At 40.4% G+C, this 21,955-nt stretch overlaps 1 protein-coding gene across 3 annotated transcripts in view; it reads right to left on the bottom strand.

Annotated features, from left to right (window-relative positions):
* The window catches only part of adcy8 (adenylate cyclase 8 (brain)), a 198,123-nt gene that overhangs the window by 22,588 nt on the left and 153,580 nt on the right, over window positions 1–21,955 (bottom strand). For all 3 annotated transcript variants that reach the window (XM_023977858.2, XM_023977855.2, XM_023977857.2), the window contains 2 exons: window positions 21,030–21,202; window positions 14,246–14,324 (listed from right to left, as the gene is read on the bottom strand). In XM_023977858.2, coding sequence (XP_023833626.1) covers window positions 14,246–14,324; window positions 21,030–21,202 — 252 coding nt within the window. The remainder of the gene's footprint in view (window positions 1–14,245; window positions 14,325–21,029; window positions 21,203–21,955) is intronic.

Raw genomic sequence — 21,955 nt, 5'->3', positions numbered from 1 at the left:
CAGCAGTGATTTTGGCCACTCCTCCATACAGACCTTCTCCAGATCCTTCAGGTTTCGGGGCTGTCGCTGGGCAATACGGACTTTCAGCTCCCTCCAAAGATTTTCTATTGGGTTCAGGTCTGGAGAATGGCTAGGCCACTCCAGGACCTTGAGATGCTTCTTACGAAGCCACTCCTTAGTTTCGCTGGCTGTGTGTTTCGGTCTTTGTCATGCTGGAAGACCCAGCCAGACCCATCTTCAATGCTCTTACTGAGGGAAGAGAGTGTGGCCAAGATCTCGCGATACATGGCCCCATCCATCCTCCCCTCAATACGGTGCAGTCGTCCTGTCCCCTTTGCAGAAAAGATCCCCAAAGAATGATGTTCCACCTCCATGCTTCACGGTTGGGATGGTGTTCTTGGGGTTCTACTCATCCTTCTTCTTCCTCCAAAACGGCGAGTGGAGTTTAGAGCAAAAAGCTCTATTTTTGTCTCATCAGACCACATGACCTTCTCCCATTCCTCCTCTGGATCATCCAGATGGTCATTGGCAAACTTCAGACGGGCCTGGACATGCGCTGGCTTGAGAGCGGGGACCTGCGTGCGCTGCAGGATTTTAATCCATGACGGCGTAGTGTGTTACTAATGTTTTCTTTGAGACTGTGGTCCCAGCTCTCTTCAGGTAATTACCAGGGCCTTGCCGTGTAGTTCTGGGCTGATCCCTCACCTTCCTCATGATCATTGTATGCCACGAGTGAAGATCTTGCATGGACCAGACCGAGGGTGATTGACCGTCATCTTGAACTTCTTCCATTTCTAATAATTGCGCCAACAGGTTGTTCCTTCTCACCAGCTGCTTGCCTATTGGCCTGTAGCCCATCCCAGCCTTGTGCAGGTCTACAATTTTATCCCTGATGTCCTTACACAGCTCTCTGGTCTTGGCCATTGTGGAGAGGTTGGAGTCTGTTTGATTGAGTGTGTGGACAAGGTGTCTTTTATACAGGTAACGAGTTCAAACAGGTGCAGTTAATACAGGTAATGAGTGGAGAAGAAAAACTAACAGGTCTGTGAGAGCCGGAATTCTTACTGGTTGGTAGGTGATCAAATACTTATGTCACTGCAATAAAATGCAAATGAATTACTTAAAATCATACAATTGATTTTCTGGATTTTTGTTTTAGATTCCGTCTCTCACAGTTGAAGTGTTCTATGATAAAAATGACAGACCTCTACATGCTTTGTAAGTAGGAAAACCTGCAAAATCGCAGTGTATCAAATACTTGTTCTCCCCATTGTATATGAAATACAAATCAGCCTATAGCTTAACTTCTTGCAACTATAGGGGGTGCTGTTCCGCATTAGCATATTTGTGTCTCCAAATTAAACTGCCTCGTGCTAAATTCTTGATCGTACAATATGCCTATTATTGTTATTATTGGATAAAAACACCTTCTAGTTTCTATAGAAGTTGGAATTTTGTCTCTGAGTGGGACAGAACAATTTCTACAGCACTTTTCATGACAGGGTTCAGATTTCAGAAATTTTTACCTCTGATCGGGGTCTGTTATAAGGCCACAGTGAATGCTATGAAGGAACCGACACTGCCTACGTCTTCCTCTGGGTGTCTGTACGTCATCACGTTTCAATGAAGTCGATGGGACGTTCACCAGCCATTATAAATGACAAAAATGTACAGAGACCCTCTTTCTCAACGTGCGCCTCAAGCGTGAAGGCCATCGGACTGCCTCGTTCCAAATCGTTTTCTAACCAGCCATATTTCTCCGGTCATGTTTTCAGTCGTGTATAGTTGTTAAAAAATCATAATGTAGTTAATTTGAGCCGTTTTATTATCAATTTATATCCGTTTAGTGCGATTTTGAGGAATTTCTTTGTTGTGCGTTCTGAAGTTTGGACACACGTTTTAGGGAGTCGGTCGTTGGTGGTGGACATTTCGAAGGACAGAGGACATCTATCGACCAAAAGACGTTTATAACATAGAAAGGATACATTGCCCAAGAAATTGATGGAAGAACAGCTCAAAGTAAGCAATATTTAATATGATAAACCGTGTTTCTGTCGAAAATTTTAAACGCATAATTCGCCATTTTGTTGGTATAGCTTCACTTGGCCAACCCTGTATTTTAGAAAGTAAGGATAATTTTAAAAATGTAAATCCGCGGTTGCATTAAGAACTAATTTGTTTTTCGATGCTGTCAACCCTGTATTTTAGTCAAGTATATGATTAGCTTTCAATTAAACTAGATCACTCTGAAGATGACGTCAGACATATTGAGGCTTGATTTCCTAGTATTTTTTATGTTGTAACCACGGTTTTGTATGGCTAAATATGCACCTTTTCGAACAAAACTGTATATGTATATTGTAAAATGATGTTACAGAGAGTGTCATCGGAAGAATTCTGAGAAGGTTAGTGAAAAAATTAATATATTTTGGCGGTGATTACGTTATAGCGGCTCTTTGGCTGGAATCGATGCTCTGGTAACGTTTGTTCATTGTGTATGCTAACTTATCGATTTATTGTGTTTTCGCTGAAAAACGCTTAGAAAATCTGAAATATGGTCTGAAATCACAAGAACTGGGTCTTTCCATTGCTATGCTTTGTCTATTTTTATGAAATTTTTATGATGAGTAAATTGGTCATACACGTTGCTCTATCTAGTAATTCTAGTCGATTTGTGATGGTGGGTGCAATTGTAAACTGTGATTTCTACCTGAAATATGCACTTTTTCTAACAAAAACCCTATCCTATACCATGAATATGTTATCAAGACTGTCATCTGAAGAGGTTTTTTCTTGGTTTTGTGGGATATCAATATCTTAGTTGAGCCGAATTGGGTGATAGCACCTGAAGGAGTAAGAAACTGATGGAGTTAGAATAGTGGTGTATTTTGCTAACGTGTTTAGCTAATAGATTTACAATTTTGTCTTCCCTGTAAAACATTTTAAAAATCTGAAATGGTGCTTTATTCACAAGATGTTATCTTTCATCTGGTGTCTTGGACTTGTTATTTAATGATATTTAGATGCTACTATCTACTTTTGAAGCTATGCTAGGTATGCTAATTAGTGTGTGGGGGTGTGGGGGGTGCTCCCGGATCCGGGTAGAGGCTCGTGAAAGGTTAAATATGGTTCTAGTCCATTGCATAGTTACAATGTGTAATCATTGACGTCCCAGGAGCGGTAAATAATGTTGAAGTGTATAACTGTAATACATACATGCAGGCACAACATCATTCAAATAATTGCGTTTGATACACCTGGTATTGGATGTGACAACCAAAAAAAACTTGCTAAATAGCGATTTTCGTAAATTATCTTTATGACAAAAAAATATGCACAATCGATCGTCTCTACATTAACTAACATATTCTTCTCAATGTATTTTTTTTGCTTGACTCATTATGACGTTATAATTACTTACATTTGCTTCCACCGTAATGTTTTGTCAGCCATCTTTGCTGAAAAAAGTCACCAGGGACGGGTGGCTCGCGTCAAATTCCTCATTGGAACCACTCGCTATGATTGGTCATATAAAAACCTTGGGACCCAAATGCATAATGAGTGCTCTACCTCTTCCTTGCGGTGGTCTGGAGCAATGAAGCCATGACGCTGGGTACCTCTAAATCCCGCAGTGTAAGCTCGCAACTTTTAAAGGAGGAACCAATGTATCTGTACTGATGGCGCAAAAGCTATGACAGGGAGACATAGTGGAGTGGTAACGCGTGTGCAAACAGTTGCTCCTGACGCCACTTGGGTACACTGCAGCATCCACCGAGAGGCTCTTGCTGCCAAGGGAATACCTGACAGCTTGAAAGACGTTCTGGACACTACAGTGAAAATGATTAACTTTGTTAAACCAAGGCCCCTGAACTCTYGTGTATTTTCTGCATAATGCAATGACATGGGCARCGACCATGTAACGCTTTTACAACATACAGAAGTGCGCTGGTTCTCAAGGGGCAAAGTATTGACATGTTTTTAAAGTTTTCTTTACTTACCGATATCTGAACAAGAGAGCCTCATCGAAATTGCAACAAGCAGTTCTGTGAAAATTTAATTTAATCAGAAGCCACTGCCAGATTTCTGGACAGGGCTGCRCTCAGAGTTTCTTGCCTTGGCAAATCGCACTGTTAAGACACTGATGCCCTTTACAACCACGTACCTATGTGAGAGTGGATTCTCGGCCCTCACTAGCATGAAAACTAAATACAGGCACAGACTTTGCGTGGAAAATTATTTAAGACTGAGACTATCTCCAATACAAACCAACATTGCAGAGTTATGTGCATCCTTTCAAGCACACCCTTCTCATTAACCTGTGGTAAGTTATTCACAATTTTTGATGAACAAATAAGGTTTTATATGTAAGATTGCTAAATAAAGAGCAAAATGATTGATTATTATAATATTATTATTTGTCCCCTGGTCCTATTAGAGCTCTTTGTCACTTCCCACGAGCCGGGTTGTGCCAAAACTCACACTCATTCTTCTGTTTTAATAAATGTATCATATAGTGTGTGTGTGCAGGCTTACAATGATGGGTCTAGAGTTTCAAGTTACTTGGTGTACACATCACCAACGAACTATCATGGTCCAAACACACCAAGACAGTTGTGAAGAGGGCACAACAAAACCCCCTCAAGATTTGGCATGGGTCCCCTGATCCTCCAAAAGTTATACAACTGCCCCATCGAGAGCATCCTGACCGGTTGCATCCCCGCTTGGTATGGCAACTGCTCAGCATCTGACTAAGGTGCTACAGAGGGTAGTGTGTACGGCCCAGTACATCACTGGGGCCAAGCTTCCTGCCATCCAGGACCTATATAAATAGGTGGCGTCAGAGGAAAGCTCATAAAATTGTCAGAGACTCCAGTCACCCAAGTCATAGACTGTTTTCTCTGCTACCGCACAGCAAGCGGTACCGGAGCTCCAAGTCTAGGACCAAAAGGTTCCTTAACAGCTTCTACCCCCAAGCCATAAGACTGCTGAACAATTAATCAAATGGCCACTAGACTATTTAAATTCACCCACCCCCCCCATTTTTTTTTTGTACACTGATGCTACTCACTGTTTATTATCTATGCATAGTCACTTCACCCCTACCTACATGTACAAATTACCTAAATTAACCTGTACCCTCGCACACTGACTCTGTACCGGTACCCCCTGTATATAGCCTCGTTATTGTTAGTTTATTGTGTTACTTTTTATAATTTTTTACTTTAGTTAATTTGGTAAATATTTTCTTAACTCTTCTTGATCTGCACTGTTGGTTAAAGGCTTGTAAGTAAGYATTTCACATAAGGTCTACACTTGTTGTATTCGGGCATGTGACAAATAAAGTTTGATTTGATTTAATTAAACTTCTGCATAATGGAACAGTATTTCATGAACTCTACAGTGGAATAAATAATATGTTGATATGCTTCAGTTCGCTGCCATATGACTGGTTTTACATTTGTCTCTAGCAATATTAAGGTACAATACATCTATAACAAGTGTCATTTATATTTACAATTCCCTTATTCTAACAGATTACTCATTTACCTAGGTCTAATCAATTTATTGATTTTTTAAAGTGTATTTTACCTTTATTTAACTAGGCAAGTCAGTTAAGAACAAATTCTTATTTTCAATGACGGCCTAGGAACAGTGGGTTAACTGCCTTGTTCAGGGGCAGAATGTAACAACTTTCCTCTTCTTCTGACGAGGAGTAAGAGATATCGGACCAATTTGCAGCGTGGTAAGTGTCCATTTTAATATGTAAAACTGAACACTACAAAAATACAAAATAACAAAGTGAAAGAACAAACGAAAATCGAAACAGTCCCGTATGGTGCAAACACAGACACAGGAAACAACCACCCACAAAACACAATAGACAACAGGCTACCTAAATATGGCTCCCAATCAGAGACAACGACTAACACCTGCCTCTGATTGAGAACCATACTAGGCCAAACACATAGAAATAGAACAACAGAACAAAACATAGAAAAAACAACATAGAATGCCCACACCAACTCACGCCCTGACCAAACTAAAATAAAGACATAAAAAAGGAACTAAGGTCAGAACGTGACACAGAACGACAGATTTTTACCTTGACAGCTCGGGGATTTCATCTTGCAACCTTTCGGTTACTAGTCCAACGCTCTAACCACTAGGCTATCTGCCGCCCAATAGCGCTTATCAAGTTGTAAATTACAGTTAATGGAGAATGGTGTTATTTCTATTGGAAAACATTTTAGTCTATGCTTTTTCCACTTGGAACCGGCGCGAAGAAACCTTATTCATGGTTTCTTCACGTGTAAAKGTGGTGGAAATATTAGAGAATTAAGTCAAGATCAGAATATGGAGTATCTGTAGACACATCTCTGCCACACCTTCATTTATTAGATCTCCACCCAAAACAAATAGCAGGTGAATAGCGYGCTATTCTCATGCTAAAGTTCAAGGTTAGAATACRCAKAGAGAGAAAAGTGCATAAAAAGGGAATTACGTACCATTTACACGCTCTTAACTCGGGTCGGAATCGGGCAATTCATGAATTAGTCCAAAAAAGATTTGATAAATTATTGGGGAAAAAATCTCCAAGAGAACACAGGATTGATTCTAATGAGGAACACAAATTGCTTTTCCGAATTAACAATTAATGCTGAGTAATTTGCATTAATTTGTGACAAACAAATTGGTGCCCTGTTTCATTATTCACCCAGCCGAGTCGGTCAAGATTGATGTCGAAATTGGATGTTTATCCATGTCCTGAGGACGTTGGGAAATGCCTTCAAAACAGGTTAATAGGGGCAAATGTGAGCGCTATTACCATTGAGTAATCCAATACTCTGTATCAGAAGGTTGYGTGTTCGATCCCTGTYGTGGACACTGGTTTTACATTTTTGTTTTTAACCCTATACAAATTGTGACATCACCATCTAACTGAGCAGCAGCAGTAAGAGAGCTCCTCCTAAAATGTGATTATTTTTAATAAATTATTTAGTTTTTAGTGAACAGTTTTGGTTGTTTCTCCACATCTGGAGATATCAGTAGATATTTTTATTTTGAGAAGATTGTTTATGTTGAGAGAGATTTTGAGAGATTGATCAACCTGGCTCTGAAAGCTAGCTAATTCACTAAGGTCATCATGGACATCTGGTAAGAAGCAACAAGGGCATGATTGAGGGACGAAGACATAAGGACAACAAGGGAATTGATTTGGAAGATTTCAAGAGGATTTCTAAAGGAAAGACAATACAAGGCATTAAAAAGGAAACAAACAGAAAAGCACATGAAGGTGAGGTAAGATTGTTCTGGACATTGTTATTGATGTGTGTTGTGGGGGGGGAGGGGTCTATTAAGCTATATGCTACATGGACTATAGAATTTTAAGGCCCCTTCAAGTATCAGAAAAATATATACAAAAAAATATTTTATGAAACATTTTATTTGGCCTTACTACTATTAGCTCATGCAAATGCATTTAATAACACATTCACTACATGCAACAACAGATTGTCGCCCCAAAACATATAAAGGAAGCTTCTTCTTAAGTGTCTGTCCTATGTGAGAGACCTAAGATCAGGAAACGTGTTATTTGATTCGTACATGTATTTAACCCCCTTATTTTTTTGACACAACACAGTCTCTATATATACAGTTGAAGTCAGAAGTTTACATACACCTTAGCCAAATACATTTCAACTCATTTTTTCACATTTCCTGACATTTAATCCTAGTGAAAAGTCCCTGTCTTAGGTCAGTTAGGATCACCACTTTATTTTAAGAATGTGAAATGTCAGAAGTTTACATACACTCAATTAGTATTTGGTAGCAATGCCTTTAAATTGTTTAACTTGGGTTAAACGTTTCGGGCAGCCTTCCACAAGCTTCCCACAATAAGTTGGGTGAATTTTGGCCCATTCCTCCTGACAGAGCTGGTGTAAATGAGTCAGGTTTGTAAGGCCTCCTTGCTCGCACACGCTTTTTCAGTTCTGCCCACACATTTTCTATAGGATTGAGGTCAGGGCTTTGTGATGGCCACTCCAATACCTTAACTTTGTTGTCCTTAAAATATTTTGTCACAACTTTGGAAGTATGCTTGGGTTATTGCCCACTTGGAAGACCCATTTGAGACCAAGCTTTAACTTCCTGACTGATGTCTTGAGATGTTGCTTCAATATATCCACATAATTTTCCTGCCTCATGATGCCATCTATTTTGTGAAGTGCACCAGTCCCTCCTGCAGCAAAGCACCCCGACAACATGATGCTGCCACCCCCGTGCTTCACAGTTGGGATGGTGTTCTTCGGCTAGCAAGCCTCCCCCTTTTTCCTCCAAACATAACGATGGTCATTATGGCCAAACAGTTCTATTTTTGTTTCATCAGACCAGAGGACATTTCTCCAAAAAGTACAATCTTTGTCCCCATGTGCAGTTGCAAACCGTAGTCTGGCTTTTTTATGGCGGTTTTGGAGCAGTGGCTTCTTTCTTGCTGATCGGCTTTTCAGGTTATGTCGACATCGGACTCGTTTTACTGTGGATATAGATACTTTTGTACCTGTTTCCTCCAGCATCTTCACAAGGTCCTTTGCTGTTGTTCTGGGATTGATTTGCACTTTTCGATCCAAAGTACGTTCATCTCTAGGAGACAGAACGCGTYTCCTTCCTGAGCRGTATGACRGCTGCGTGGTCCCATGGTGTTTATACTTGCATACTATTGTTTGTACAGATAAACTTGGTACCTTCAAGCATTTGGAAATTGCTCCCAAAGATGAACCAGACTTTTGGAGGTCTACAATTTATTTTCTGAGGTCTTGGCTAATTTCTTTWGATTTTCCCATGATGTCAAGCAAAGAGGCACTGAGTTTGAAGGTAGGCCTTGAAATACATCCATAGGTACACCTTCAATTAACTCAAATGATGTCAATTGGCCTATCAGAAGCTTCTAAAGCCATKACATAATTTTCTGGAATTTTCCAAGCTGTTTAAAGGCACAGTCAACTTAGTGTATGTAAACTTCTGACCCGCTGGAATTGTGATACAGTGAATTAAAAGTGAAATAATCTGTTTGTAAACAATTGTTGGAAATTTACTTGTGTCAGGCACAAAGTAGATGTTCTAACCGACTTGCCCAAACTATAGTTTGTTAACAAGAAATTTGTGGAGTGGTTGAAAAACGAGTGACTCCAACCTAAGTGTATGTAAACTTCCGACTTCAACTGTATATTTAAAATAATCTATTTTATATATATACGTATATATTGGGGATAAAAAATGTGCAGATAATTACATTGATAGAAGCCACAATCTATCTGCAATACTAAAGCTGATCTACACCCTAAACACATTTCATAAATACAATAAAATAAAATAAAAAGCTGTTGAGGGAAAATCCAGAGACATTGTTTGCTGATCATACCCTAATTGGAGAAAATAATACAATCTCTGACCTGCTCTTCTACACTGAGCATACTGTGGTATTCTGCCTCGTGTAGGCACTTTGGGCATGTTAGAAAGAGAGGAATGGTCGACAGATCTTGGTATTATGAACAGGAGCCTGAAAATAATCGACTCTGCACCATTGACACCGTAATGATTCAAGGCCTAGAAGCTGAACTTGCCCTCTATATACACACGAGTTTCCATCACTGAAAGAGCCAGCAGACACCTTGAAAGAGAATGGCACTCCGATTCACTTCAATCAGAAGACAGACCTGATAGGAAATCAGTTAATTCCAAAAGTCCCCCCACCCTCATATCTAACTAAGTCAACCTAGCAGACATGGAGAGTTACAACCTATCCCAGCTGTCGCAGGCCTTTGGGAATATCTCCCTAGTGGAAGTAGAGGTGAATGAGCTTAATGGTGGGGTGACAGTTCTGAGCCAGGATAAGGAGGAGCTGAGAGAGAAACTGGCTATAGTCGAGAGCATCATGAGGAGAGAGGTAGCTGACATCAGGGAGGAGCTACAAAAGGAAGTTGTCAGCAGTCGTAGAATTGCTACAATACAGAGACACCATCATCCACACTCTAAGAGAACAACTGGAACCTACCACAACCCTCACATCCCCTCGTCGGCAGTACAACTTCTTCTCAAAGTGAACATCAGGAACTCACACAGACTCAGCACAAGAGGTCAGTAACCAGACCAAGAACAACTCCTCCTCCCACAACAGCTCCTCCCCAAGATCCTCACATCCCAGCCCCAGAGCACCAGCGCCAGCAGAGCCATGCCAGGAATTCAACAAAAGGCCACCTGTGGTCTCCACCCCACCATAAAAAACATCACTCCAGACACTACATCCCACAGCAGCAGCACACAGGCAGAGCACTCTATGGCCTTCATTTTATGAGAAATTGCTATTCCCTGGCATGTTAGTCAGAAAGCTATAGTGCCGAAACAGCAAGTGCCATAACAAGTCTGTCAAGCAACAAATGAAATGGGGCCAAACATATTATAATTCACACAGGTGCTTATGATTTGATGGCAATGAGAGGAGAAGTTGCTCCTGCAATGCAGCAAGTGGCAGCCCGAGGCGCAAAGATGCCCTTTCACATTATACAGAGCAACAACGCGGAGCTGTCTAGAGGCTTTGTCACAGTGCTGTATCCCTCAGGGCAGTTGCCTTGGGCCGTTCCTCTTCTCTATTTTTACAAATGATTTGCCACTTGTCTTACATGAACCTAAAATGACTATGTATGCTGAGGATTACACACTTTACACATCAGCACCTACAGCCAGTGAGCTCACTGAGACTCTTAGCAAGGAGTTACTATCAGAATGGGTAATTAACAATAAACTGGTCTTAAATACATCTAAAACCAAAAGCAATGTACTTGGAACAAAGCATTCTCTTAGACCTACACCTCAACTGGAGTTGTGAATAAAGGGAGTTCCCAAGTTGAAGAAGTTGAACTCCTAGGAGTAACATTGGATGGTCAGTTATCATGGTCAAGTCATATTGACAAAGTTGTTGTGGAGATGGGGAGGGGTATTGATGTTATAAAAAGATGTTATGCATTTTTGACACAAAGATCAACTTTACTAGTTGTTGAGGTTTGATCAAGTCCCATCTGAATTACTGTCATACTGTAATATGATCAGGTGCCGCAAAGAAAGACCTAGAAATGCTGCAGCTGGCTCAAAACAAAGCAGCACACCTTTCCCTTAACTGCACACATATCACTAACATCAGCAACATGCATGACTGTCTTTCATGGTTGAGGGTCGAAGGGTTTCTTCACGGAACACAAACTAAAAACAGATTTAATGCKTCGCTCAGTTATGTACTTTACAGAGCCATGTCATCGTGTAATACTCTGCCATCAGCGGTTTCTCAGGCCAAAAGAAAGTTTAACATTAAAAAACAGATAAAAAATAAAACACATTGTATCACAGCGCCTCTGCTCTATTCTAAAATTCAAATTTAACAGTTGAGCTGACAAACATTTTGCACTGTTTCATTATGGCTTCAGTCATCAATTTAGCAAAAGGGCAATATTTTATTAATGTAGTAGTGTGTCCGTCCCCCCTTAGAAAGCTATGACCTTTGGCTTTCACCTGGATTTGTTAGTCTGAGAAGAAAACTATTTTCAACCCATATGATCTAGTACACAATAAAAGTATAATAAAACATATACAAATATGAGGATATGATTTTACACTTTTTTGGAATGAATAAACCTTTTCATACTTTATAAAATGTCCATACTGCATATAGTTAGGATCTGTGTTTSGAACATCTATTCAAAATATTTCACATTCTTGATACCAAACTTATGACATTAGTAATAGTCTAAATCGATTAAAATTGTGAACGTTTAAATCAACATTTGGGCCATTTAAACATCATGCGCCCCTCCTATAGATAAGAAGAGAAGGACTTTGTAAAGAGCACATTTTTTTCATTCTGAGCATAAGCAATGTGTCTGCAATGTTTAACTTCCACAGAAAATTACTTTTTTATCGTAGAGCTATTAAMGTTTTATATTTAGATCTGCCTGCTCAAGACAAATTCAGTGATTGCTTTGACATGTCTGTATCGGGAAGCAGTTGAGCTGGATAAATGTTTTTCTATGGACCGCCCCTTTGATGTAACGTTGCAATGAAGCGCTATAAATCGATGTAATGATGTGGTCAACCAGAGGGATGCAAATACAAGTTTATTCAACAGAGGACCTTTAAATGGTCCTAGGAAGGTCTGAATAGCTGTCTTCTGACAAAATGGTGGGAAATCGATAAAATAAGTCATGTGAACATATACAGTGCCAGTCAAAAGTTTGGACACACCTACTCATTCAAGGGTTTTTCTTTATTATTACTATTTTCTACATTGTAGAATAATAASGAAGACATCAAAACTATGAAACAGCAGCACACATGGAATCRTGTAGTAAACAAAAAAGTGTAAAAAAAATCTGAATATATATATTTGAGATTTTAGATTATTCAAAGTAGCCATCCTTTGCCTTGAGGACAGCTTTGCACACTCTTGGCATTCTCTCAACCAGCTTCAACTGGAATGCTTTTCCAAAAGTCTTGAAAGAGTTCCCACATATGCTGAGCACTTGTTGGTTGCTTTKCCTTCACTCTGTGGTCCAACTCATCCAAAACCATCTCAATTGGGTTGAGSTCGGGTGATTGTGGAGGCCAGGTCATCTGATGCAGCACTCCATCACTCTACTTCTTGGTCAAATAGCCCTTACACAGCCTGGAGGTGTGTTTTGGGTCATTGTCCTGTTGAAAAAATGATAGTCCCACTAAGCGCAAACCAGATGGGATGGTGCATCGCTGCAGAATGGTGTGTTAGCCATGCTGGTTAAGTATGCCTTGAATTCTAAATAAATTAATGACAGTGTCACCAAAAATGTATAATTTGGACTCAGATCAAAGGACAGATTTCCACCGGTCTAATGTCCATTGCTTGTGTTTCTTGGCCCAAGCAAGTCTCTTCTTCTTATTGGTGTCCTTTAGTAGTGGTTTCTTTGCAGCAAATACACCATGAAGGCCTGATTCTCCTCTGAACAGTTGATGTTGAGATGTGTCTGTTACTTGAACCATGTGAACCATTTAGTTGGGCTGCAATCTGAGGTGCAGTTTACKCTAATGAACTTATCCTCTGCAGCAGAGKTAASTCTGGGTCTTCCTTTCCTGTGRCGGKCCTCATGAGAACAAGTTTCATCATAGCGCTTGATGGTTTTTGCAACTGCACTTGAAGAAACATTCAAAGTTCTTGAAATGTTCCGCATTGACTGACCCTCATGTCTTAAAGTAACGATGGACTCATTTGTCTATGCTTAATTGAGCTGTTCTTGCCATAATATGGACTTGGTCTTTTACCAAATAGGGCTATCTTCCTCACAACACAAATGATTGGCTCTAACGCAATAAAAAGGAAAGAAGTTCCACAAATTAACTTTTAACAAGAGTTAATTAGCAGGGGCTTTGCAAACGGTTTATTAAGCCCTGGTCTTTGTGTATAAATATCCAGCTACCTTAATTATAGTGTCTAACGAAGCTGGTACATCTGACTACATTCTGTCCATATTGATTTCATCGACATGGAAGTTTATCTAGAATTTGACAAAAGGTAATTTGATTTATTTCTATAACAATATACAACCACATACAGTATATAATTTTTCAAATACTGTTAATCTTTTTCTTATCAAAGATTCCTTTTCATTTGGCACACAGACCACAACGATCATATGTATAACTTTACATGTGAATCCTTCCAGTTTTCCAGGTAGATGCTGTCCTGTAAAGCATCAATTCCGAACTCACCACTTCGTCTCTCTGCCTTATCCATGCATCTAAAAACGTAACAGACGCTTTGACTCAACAAAACCGACAAGGCGCTGAAATCAAAGAAAGCCATTGACAAGAGTGTCTCAATGACATTGAAGATCTTCAAATGGGGGCATTTCTTTTTTTCACTTTCATATGGCTACAGTACAAAGGATGTTGAATTATTCTCATCTCCCATCTGTCTCTGACCAGCGCAGACCAAGTGATCAAAGAGATCAAAGGATGCTATTCAGTAGATTGAGCTCAAAAGAAATGTGTCCTCCTCATCAGCTGCTGACTCTGTATATACCAGGAAGCACTTTTTTTWAACCACATCTATCACACCCATAGTGCATTATTGGTTCTGTTACAAAACCATAACAGCTAATGTGTCTTTATAATAGGATTAGCTAATAACGTAATGAATACATTAGTGAATATGCAACAATCATCTTACCTGCTGCCCGTGGTAAAATACAGCAAGGAGGAACATAGCCATCAGAAGCAAGGAGGTCTCTTTGGTCCCAAGGAAATTTCTGTGGAAACAAAACAGTTTCTATTACAACAAAAAGTTTTCMAAATAATTCTACTGAGGGAAAAAAGTTACAGAATAGTTAAAGTASAGTAGACAGAATGCAATCCAAGACGTATTGTAAAATAGCAAAAGAGTAGGCAATGTTCCCGACGTTCACAGAGAATCGCAGTCACAGTAAACACTATGCGGATGTCGGCTCGAGTTAAAGCCAAGTGCAGTGCGCTTCCCTACAAACCGCCTGTACATTTAGTGTGTTCACTCAGGCCGCTACTCCACTATCACACATTTACAATACAACATCCATGTGTTTGTGTGTTTAGAGTGCTTGTCTTATGTGTACGTGTGTCTGTGCATGTGTGTGTGTGTCTATTCACAGTCCCCGCTGTTCCATAAGGTGTATTTTTATCTGTTTGTTTTATATGATTCTACTGCTTCCATCAGTTACCTGATGTGGAATAGAGCTCCATGTAGCCATGGCTCTATGTAGTACTGTGCGCCTCACATAGTCTGTTCTTGACTTGGGGATTGTGAAGAGACCTTTGGTGGCGTGTCTTGTGGGGTATGCATGGGTGTCTGAGCTTTGTGACAGTGGTTTAAACAGACACCTCGGTGCATTCAGCATGTAAACACTTCTTACAAAAAATAGTAGTGATGAAGTCAATCTCTCCTCCACTTTGTGTACATTTAAGGGCCAGCCATGCTGCCCTGTTCTGAGCCAATTGTAATGTTCTGAGGTCCACCTTTGTGGCMCCTGACCACACGACTGAACAGTAGTCTAGGTGAACAAAACCAGAACCTGTAGAACCTGCCAATCTTACTTCTCCCCATCTTAGCTACTGTTGTATCAACATGTTATCAGCATGACAGTTTACACTGCAGGGTTACTCCAAGCAGTTTAGTCACTTCAACTTGCTCAATTTCCACAATATTTATTACAAGATTAAGTTGAGGTTTTGGGTTTAGTAWATTATTTGTCCCAAACACAATACTTTTAGTATTTAGGACTAACTTATTCCTTGCCACCTATTCTGAAACTAACTGCAGCTCTTTGTTAAGTGTTGCAGTGATTTCAATAACTGTAGTTGCTGAAGTGTATAGTGTTGAGTCATCTGCATACATARACACACTGGCTTTACTCAAGGCCAGTGGCATGTCATTAGCAAAGATTGAAAAAGTAAGGGGCCTAGACAGCTGCCCTGGGGAATTCCTGATTCTACCTAGATTATGTTGGAGAGGCTTCAGTTAATAAAGAACACCCTCTGTGTTCTGTTAGACGGGCAACTCTTTATCCACATTATAGCAGGGGGTGTAAAGCCATAACACATATGTTTTTCCTTTAGCAGACTTTGATCGATAATGTCAAAGGCCGCACTGAAGTCTAACAAAACAGCTCCCACAATCTCTTTATCATCAATTTATCTAAGCCAATCATCAGCAATTTGTGTAAGTGCCGTGCTTGTTGAATGTCCTTCCTAATAAGTATGCTGAAAGTCTGTTGTCAATTTCTTTACAGTAAAATAGCTTAGTATCTGGTCAAACATTTTTTCCAAAAGTTTACTAAAGGTTGGTAAAAGGCTGATTGGTCAGCAATTTTAGTAGGTAAAGGGGGCTTTACTATTCTTGGGTAGCGGAATGACTTTTGCTTCACTCCAGGCCTGAGGGCACACACTTTCTAGTAAGCTTAAATTGAAGATATGACAAATAGGAGTGGCAATATCGTCCACTATTATCCTCAGTAATTTTCCATCCAAGTTGTCAGACCCCAGTGGCTTGTCATAGTTGATAGACAATAATTTTTCCACATCTTCCACACTTACTCTACAGAATTTAAAATGACAATGATTGTCTTTAATAATTTTATCAGTCATACTTGGATATGTAGTGTCAGGGTTTGTTGCTAGCATGTCATGCCTAAATTTGCTAATATTGCCAATGAAAATATAATTAAAGCAATTTAAAATATCAGTGGGTTTTGTGATGAATGAGCCATCTGATTCAATGAATGTGTAACGAACGTCTAATTCGTCCTCCTCCTCAGACGAGGAGAGGCGAGAAGGATCAGATGACCAATATGCAGCGTGGTAATTTGACATAACGATGTTTATTAAAGAATAAAGACGAACACGAAAAACACTTGAGAATTTACAAAATAATAAACGGAGTCAACAGACCTGAACAAACGAACTTACATAACACGAAGAACGCACGAACAGGAAAAATAGACTACACAAAAACCGAACGAACAAACGAAACAGTCCCGTATGGTGCAAACAGACACAGACACGGAAGACAACCACCCACCACAAACAATGTGAAACAACCTACCTTAATATGGTTCTCAATCAGAGGAAACATAAACCACCTGCCTCTAATTGAGAACCATATCAGGTAACCCATTAACCAACATAGATACAGATAACATAGAATGCCCACCCCAACTCACGCCCTGACCGACTAAACACATACAAAACAACAGAAAACAGGTCAGGAACGTGACAGAATGATGGAGCTGAGTTTGCCTTTATGCCCAAAATGTCATTTAAGGTGCTCCAAAGGGTTTTACTATCATTCTTTATGTAATTTATCTTTGTTTCATAGTGTAGTTTCTTATTTTTATTCAGTTTAGTCACATGATTTCTGAATTTGTAGTATGTTTGCCAATGGGTTCTGCAGCCAGACTTACTTGCCATTCCTTTTGTCTTATCCCTCTCAACCATACAATTTTTAAATTCCTCATCATTCCACAGCGATTTAACAGTTTTACAGTCATTTTCTTAATAGATGCATGCGTATTAGTAACTGGAAAAAGCAATTTCATAAATGTGTCAAGTGCAGTGTCTGGTTGCTCCTCATTACACACCACAGACCAGCAAATCATTTTTACATCATCAACTTAAGAATCACTACAAAGCTTTACAGGAATGTGGTTCTGAATATAAACGACAACACCTCCACCTTTGGCATTTCTGTCTTTTCTGTAGATGGTAAAACTATGTATTGCTACCACTGTATCAAAGGTATTATCTAAGTGAGTTTCAGAGATTGTCAGAATATGAATGTCATCTGTTACTAGCAAACTATTGATTTCAAAAACCTTGTTTCTTAAAACCTGTTATGGCTAGGGGTTCCGCTAGCGGAATGTTTCGACAACATCCGATGAAATTATAGAGCTCGAAATTCAACAAAAAATTATTAGAAATATTTAACTTTCATACATTCACAAGTGTAATACACCAAATTAAAGCTGAACTTCTTGTTAATCTAGGCACCGTGTCAGATTCAAAAAGACTTTACGGCGAAAGCAAACCATGCGGTTATCTGAGGACAGCACCCCATCAAACAAACACATGACAATCATATTTCAACCCGCCAGGCACGACACAAAACTCAGAAATAACGATATAATTCATGCCTTACCTTTGAAGAGCTTCTTCTGTTGGCACTCCAATATGTCCCATAAATATCACAAATGGTCCTTTTGTTCAATTAAATCCGTCGTTATATCTCCAAAATGTCAATTTATTTGACGCATTTGTTTCAGAAAAACACCGGTGCCAACTCGCCCAACATGACTACAAAATGTCTAATAAGTTACCTGTCAACTTGTTCCAAACATTTCAAACAACTTTCCTAATCCAACTTTGGGTATTTTAAAACGTAATAATCGCAAAAATTTAGGACGGGATAAACTGCGTTCAATACCGGACGAAAACAAATTGAAGCGCGTTCCAGGTCGCGCGCACATTAGAGTGCACTAGGCTGGACCCTTGTTCTGAATAGCCGTACTTCTTCATTTCTCTAAAGAAAAACATCAACCAATTTCTAAAGACTGTTGACATCTAGTGGAAGAAATAGGAACTGCAACCAAGTGCCACAGAACCTAGGTTCCCATAGAAACCTAACTGAAAACACAGTGAACTCAAAAACAAAGGCCTCACAAGTCCTGAACTGGCAGCTTCATTAAATAATGATGCTGGGATGCTGGCCTTCGAGGCAGAGTTGCAAAGAAAAAGCCATATCTCAGACTGCCAATAAAATAAAATGTAAAGATGGGCAAAAGAACACAGACACTGGACATAGGAACTCTGCCTAGAAGGCCAGCATCCCGGAGTCGCCTCTTCACTGTTGATGTTGAGACTGGTGTTTTGCGGGTACTATTTAATGAAGCTGCCAGTTGAGGACTTGTGAGGCGTCTGTTTCTCAAACTAGACACTCTAATGTACTTGTCCTTCTGCTCAGTTGTGCACCGGGGCCTCCCACTCTTTCTATTCTGGTTAGAGCCAGTTTGCGCTGTTCTGTGAAGGAAGTAGTACACAGCGAGCAATTCCAGTCCTCGGGGGCCTGATTGGTGTCACAGTTTTGCCCCAGCCCTAGCTAACACACCTGACTCCAATATTCGCCTAATCAGGATCTTCAGTTTAGAATGCAATTTGATTAATCAGCTGTGTTTGCTAGGAATGGAGAAAAGTGTGGCACAATCAGGCCCGAGGACTGGAGTTGCCCACGCCTGTTCTATGGGCCAAATCCCAAGTGGGTTGGTTCCTGCGAGCACCATAAAGTATAGGGTAAGTCCCGAAAGGTAGACTGAGCAGGGTAGTCCTTGCAGAGGGTAAGTTCTAGGGGGTAAATCCCAGGCGGGTTGGTTCCCTGCAATACTCGTAAGTGAGGTGTAAAAGTCCCAGCCGCAGGGGCCGTGAAGCTGTAGGGTGTGTGTGTGTGTGTGTGTGTGTGTGTGTGTGTGTGTGTGTGGTGGTGTGTGTGTGTGTGTGTGTGTGTGTGTGTTGTGTGTGTGTGGTGTGTGTGTGTGTGTGTGTGTTGTGTGTGTGTGTGTGTGTGTGTGTGTACATGATTCGTGTGTAGTAGCAGTAGCATTAAATAGATTGGTTTATGCCCTATTGGGGTGGGGAACGTGACAGATTAGGTGGAAAAAGGTGGACAACTGTGAGTAATTTTGGTAATGAGGGTTGTTGGGAACAGTGGTATTTATTTAGAGAAATTGGACTAAAACTCCTTCCCATGCTACACATTACTCGTCCACAATTGCCTGTGGGCAATTGACAGTGTCGTCCAGCACCAAAAGTATACAGAGGAGTGACCAAATTATTGGTAGCCTAAGCTGTTACTACTTAACGCCRTTGGGGGGTGACGCCGAGTCAATAATAACTGATATGGTTTCTAGAGGCCAGGAGACTCCCGGAGTGGGAGTGGTAGAAGGGGAAAATTTTACCAAAGCATTAGAGGCACTAACAAAAGGCATATGACCAGCACCAAGAACCAAATAAATGGTGGGGAAAATTTGCCAAATTGGACAAAATTGGTGCACATTATCCCGTAGATGGAAAGTTGAAAACCAGCCAATAATGTATTGATGCAATAGTAGTGTAGAATACTGAAATCAGAGAACAGTCCAGAYCAAAATACCACGGCATTTTATCAGCAGTGGACAAAGATGGAAAAAGTGAAAAATAGAGACCTGCGAGGTAAAATGGAGCAGGCAGTAGACAAGAACGAGGCTATAAGGTGACAGCAGGTCACATCTGGAGGCCACCATTATACCCCTCTTAAAGAGAAAAAAGAGCAGTATGGGTTGCGAGAGGCAGAGGACATGTGCATTAAGAGTCCAGATATAGTAGTCCTGTACTGGATAGTGGATCAGCATGATCTAGGTAATCATAGAAATGTCTGCCCAGTACGAACACACGCGACCCCGGTTACATTTTATCCGGGACAAATAGTACCATGGGAGTACAACCCTATTCCCAATGATGCGTATCCCCAAGTACGGATCCAAATTCAGCATCATCAGCCACTGAGCATGAGCAAAATGCATAATATTATGAAAGAGGCACCGGATCCAGTAAAAGAGGGACAGGGATTTATCAGTTTCCTGAGGAAACAGGGTAGAATTTTGGGGTTTCATGCTGGTGATTACGATCATATTGAATACTGGCTTTGCCAAGAGCCGTGTTGCCAACACTCGCACAGGAATATCAAATGTCGGCTTGGTCCTCTGTACGCGAAGCATGTGACTCGGCGATAGCAAATTACGAAATTGAGGGATTCTTAACCACAGTTGGGAATATATTGTTTCGACCAGATGTGAGTAAAATTAGTAACTGTACTCAGGTTCCCGAAAGAAGGAGTGCGCAATTATGTGGATCGGATGGATGATGCGTTACGTACTAATCTGACAATGGGGGAYAGATRCGATCAAAATGTAGGAATTTGWACGTCTGCTTTGATGGCAGGCTTGAAACCTGTCATTAAAACAGCTATTGTGGGGTTAGTGGACCAACATGGGATGACATAGTACAGGCGGCATTGAGATCGGAATCTAATTCCGCTCACTTCGCAGCCGTGCGAGTGGTTAATACAGCCACAGTGAACGTCACCAACAGTGGATTCAAAGGCCAATGTAATACAAAGAAACAGAGAGAAAAGGGTAGCGAACGTGTGCTAAAACACAGGGGGTTAGCTCCCTGTTTTAGATGTGGGGCCATCAAAAGCAGTCTAACGTCAAGATAAGTCCAAGTACCATGACATTTGTCGTGTATCCATCTACGTACTGTATAACAAATTCCCAAATGGTTGGGAAAGGTACGCACCATCTTGAATGACTAAATTATTGTAGACAATGCCTATATTTGGGAGCAAACATTTGAAAGCATTTTGGTGTTAAGATACACTGTAATGTTACATCACTCACTCTGTGTTGTGGTGGACATAGTCGTAGCGTAAAAACAGGGAGGTGTAGAAGGCTTCAGTGAGCAGGGAGTAGATAGCAATCATGACCAGGAGCACAGCGAGCTTTAGGACCGAGTTCAGTCGCAGGAACACGGCGCACGTCACCATGGCGAGCACCCCCGTGAACACAAAATACTGTGGAGGAAAACATTGACACACATAACACTTAAACGGGTAATCTGGAATTGGTACATACATTTTTGGACTTTTAAATACATTTTATATAGCCATTAATTCTTGAAGAATATAACTATAAATGCCACATGAGCGTAGTTCGTGATGTTGTACTGCACCTCATCAAAGGGCAAAATATAAGCACGTTTTACTCCATTGTTTGTAAACAGCCATAGCCGAGGGTAGATGTTTGGTGGTTGGGGTGCTGAGATAAAACATTTTTTTTGCAGGACTAGTAAAGGCCCAGTGCAATACTTTTATAATAAAAAAATATATATATATCATCAAATGATATATACAGTGCCTTGCAAAAGTAATCATCGCCCTTGGCTTTTTCCCTACTTTGTTGCATTACAACCTGCAATTTAAATAGATTTTTATTTGGATTTCATGTAATGGACATACACAAAATAGTCCAAATTGGTGAAGTGAAATGAAAAAAATTACTTGTTTAAAAAAATTCAAAACGGAAAAGTAGTGCGTGCATATGTATCACCCCCTTCGCTATGAAGCCCCTAAATAAGATCTGGTGCAACCAATTACCTTCAGAAGTCACATAATTAGTTAAATAAAGTCCACCTGTGTGCAATCTAAGTGTCACATGATCTGTCACATGATCTCAGTATATATACACCTGTTCTGAAAGGCCCCAGAGTCTGCAACATCACTAAGCAAGTGGCATCACCAAGCAAGCAGCACCATGAAGACCAACGA

The sequence above is a fragment of the Salvelinus sp. IW2-2015 genome, linkage group LG32 (genome assembly GCF_002910315.2).
Source record: "Salvelinus sp. IW2-2015 linkage group LG32, ASM291031v2, whole genome shotgun sequence".
Classification (NCBI taxonomy): domain Eukaryota; kingdom Metazoa; phylum Chordata; class Actinopteri; order Salmoniformes; family Salmonidae; genus Salvelinus; species Salvelinus sp. IW2-2015.
This window is presented reverse-complemented; position numbering and strand designations above follow the sequence as displayed.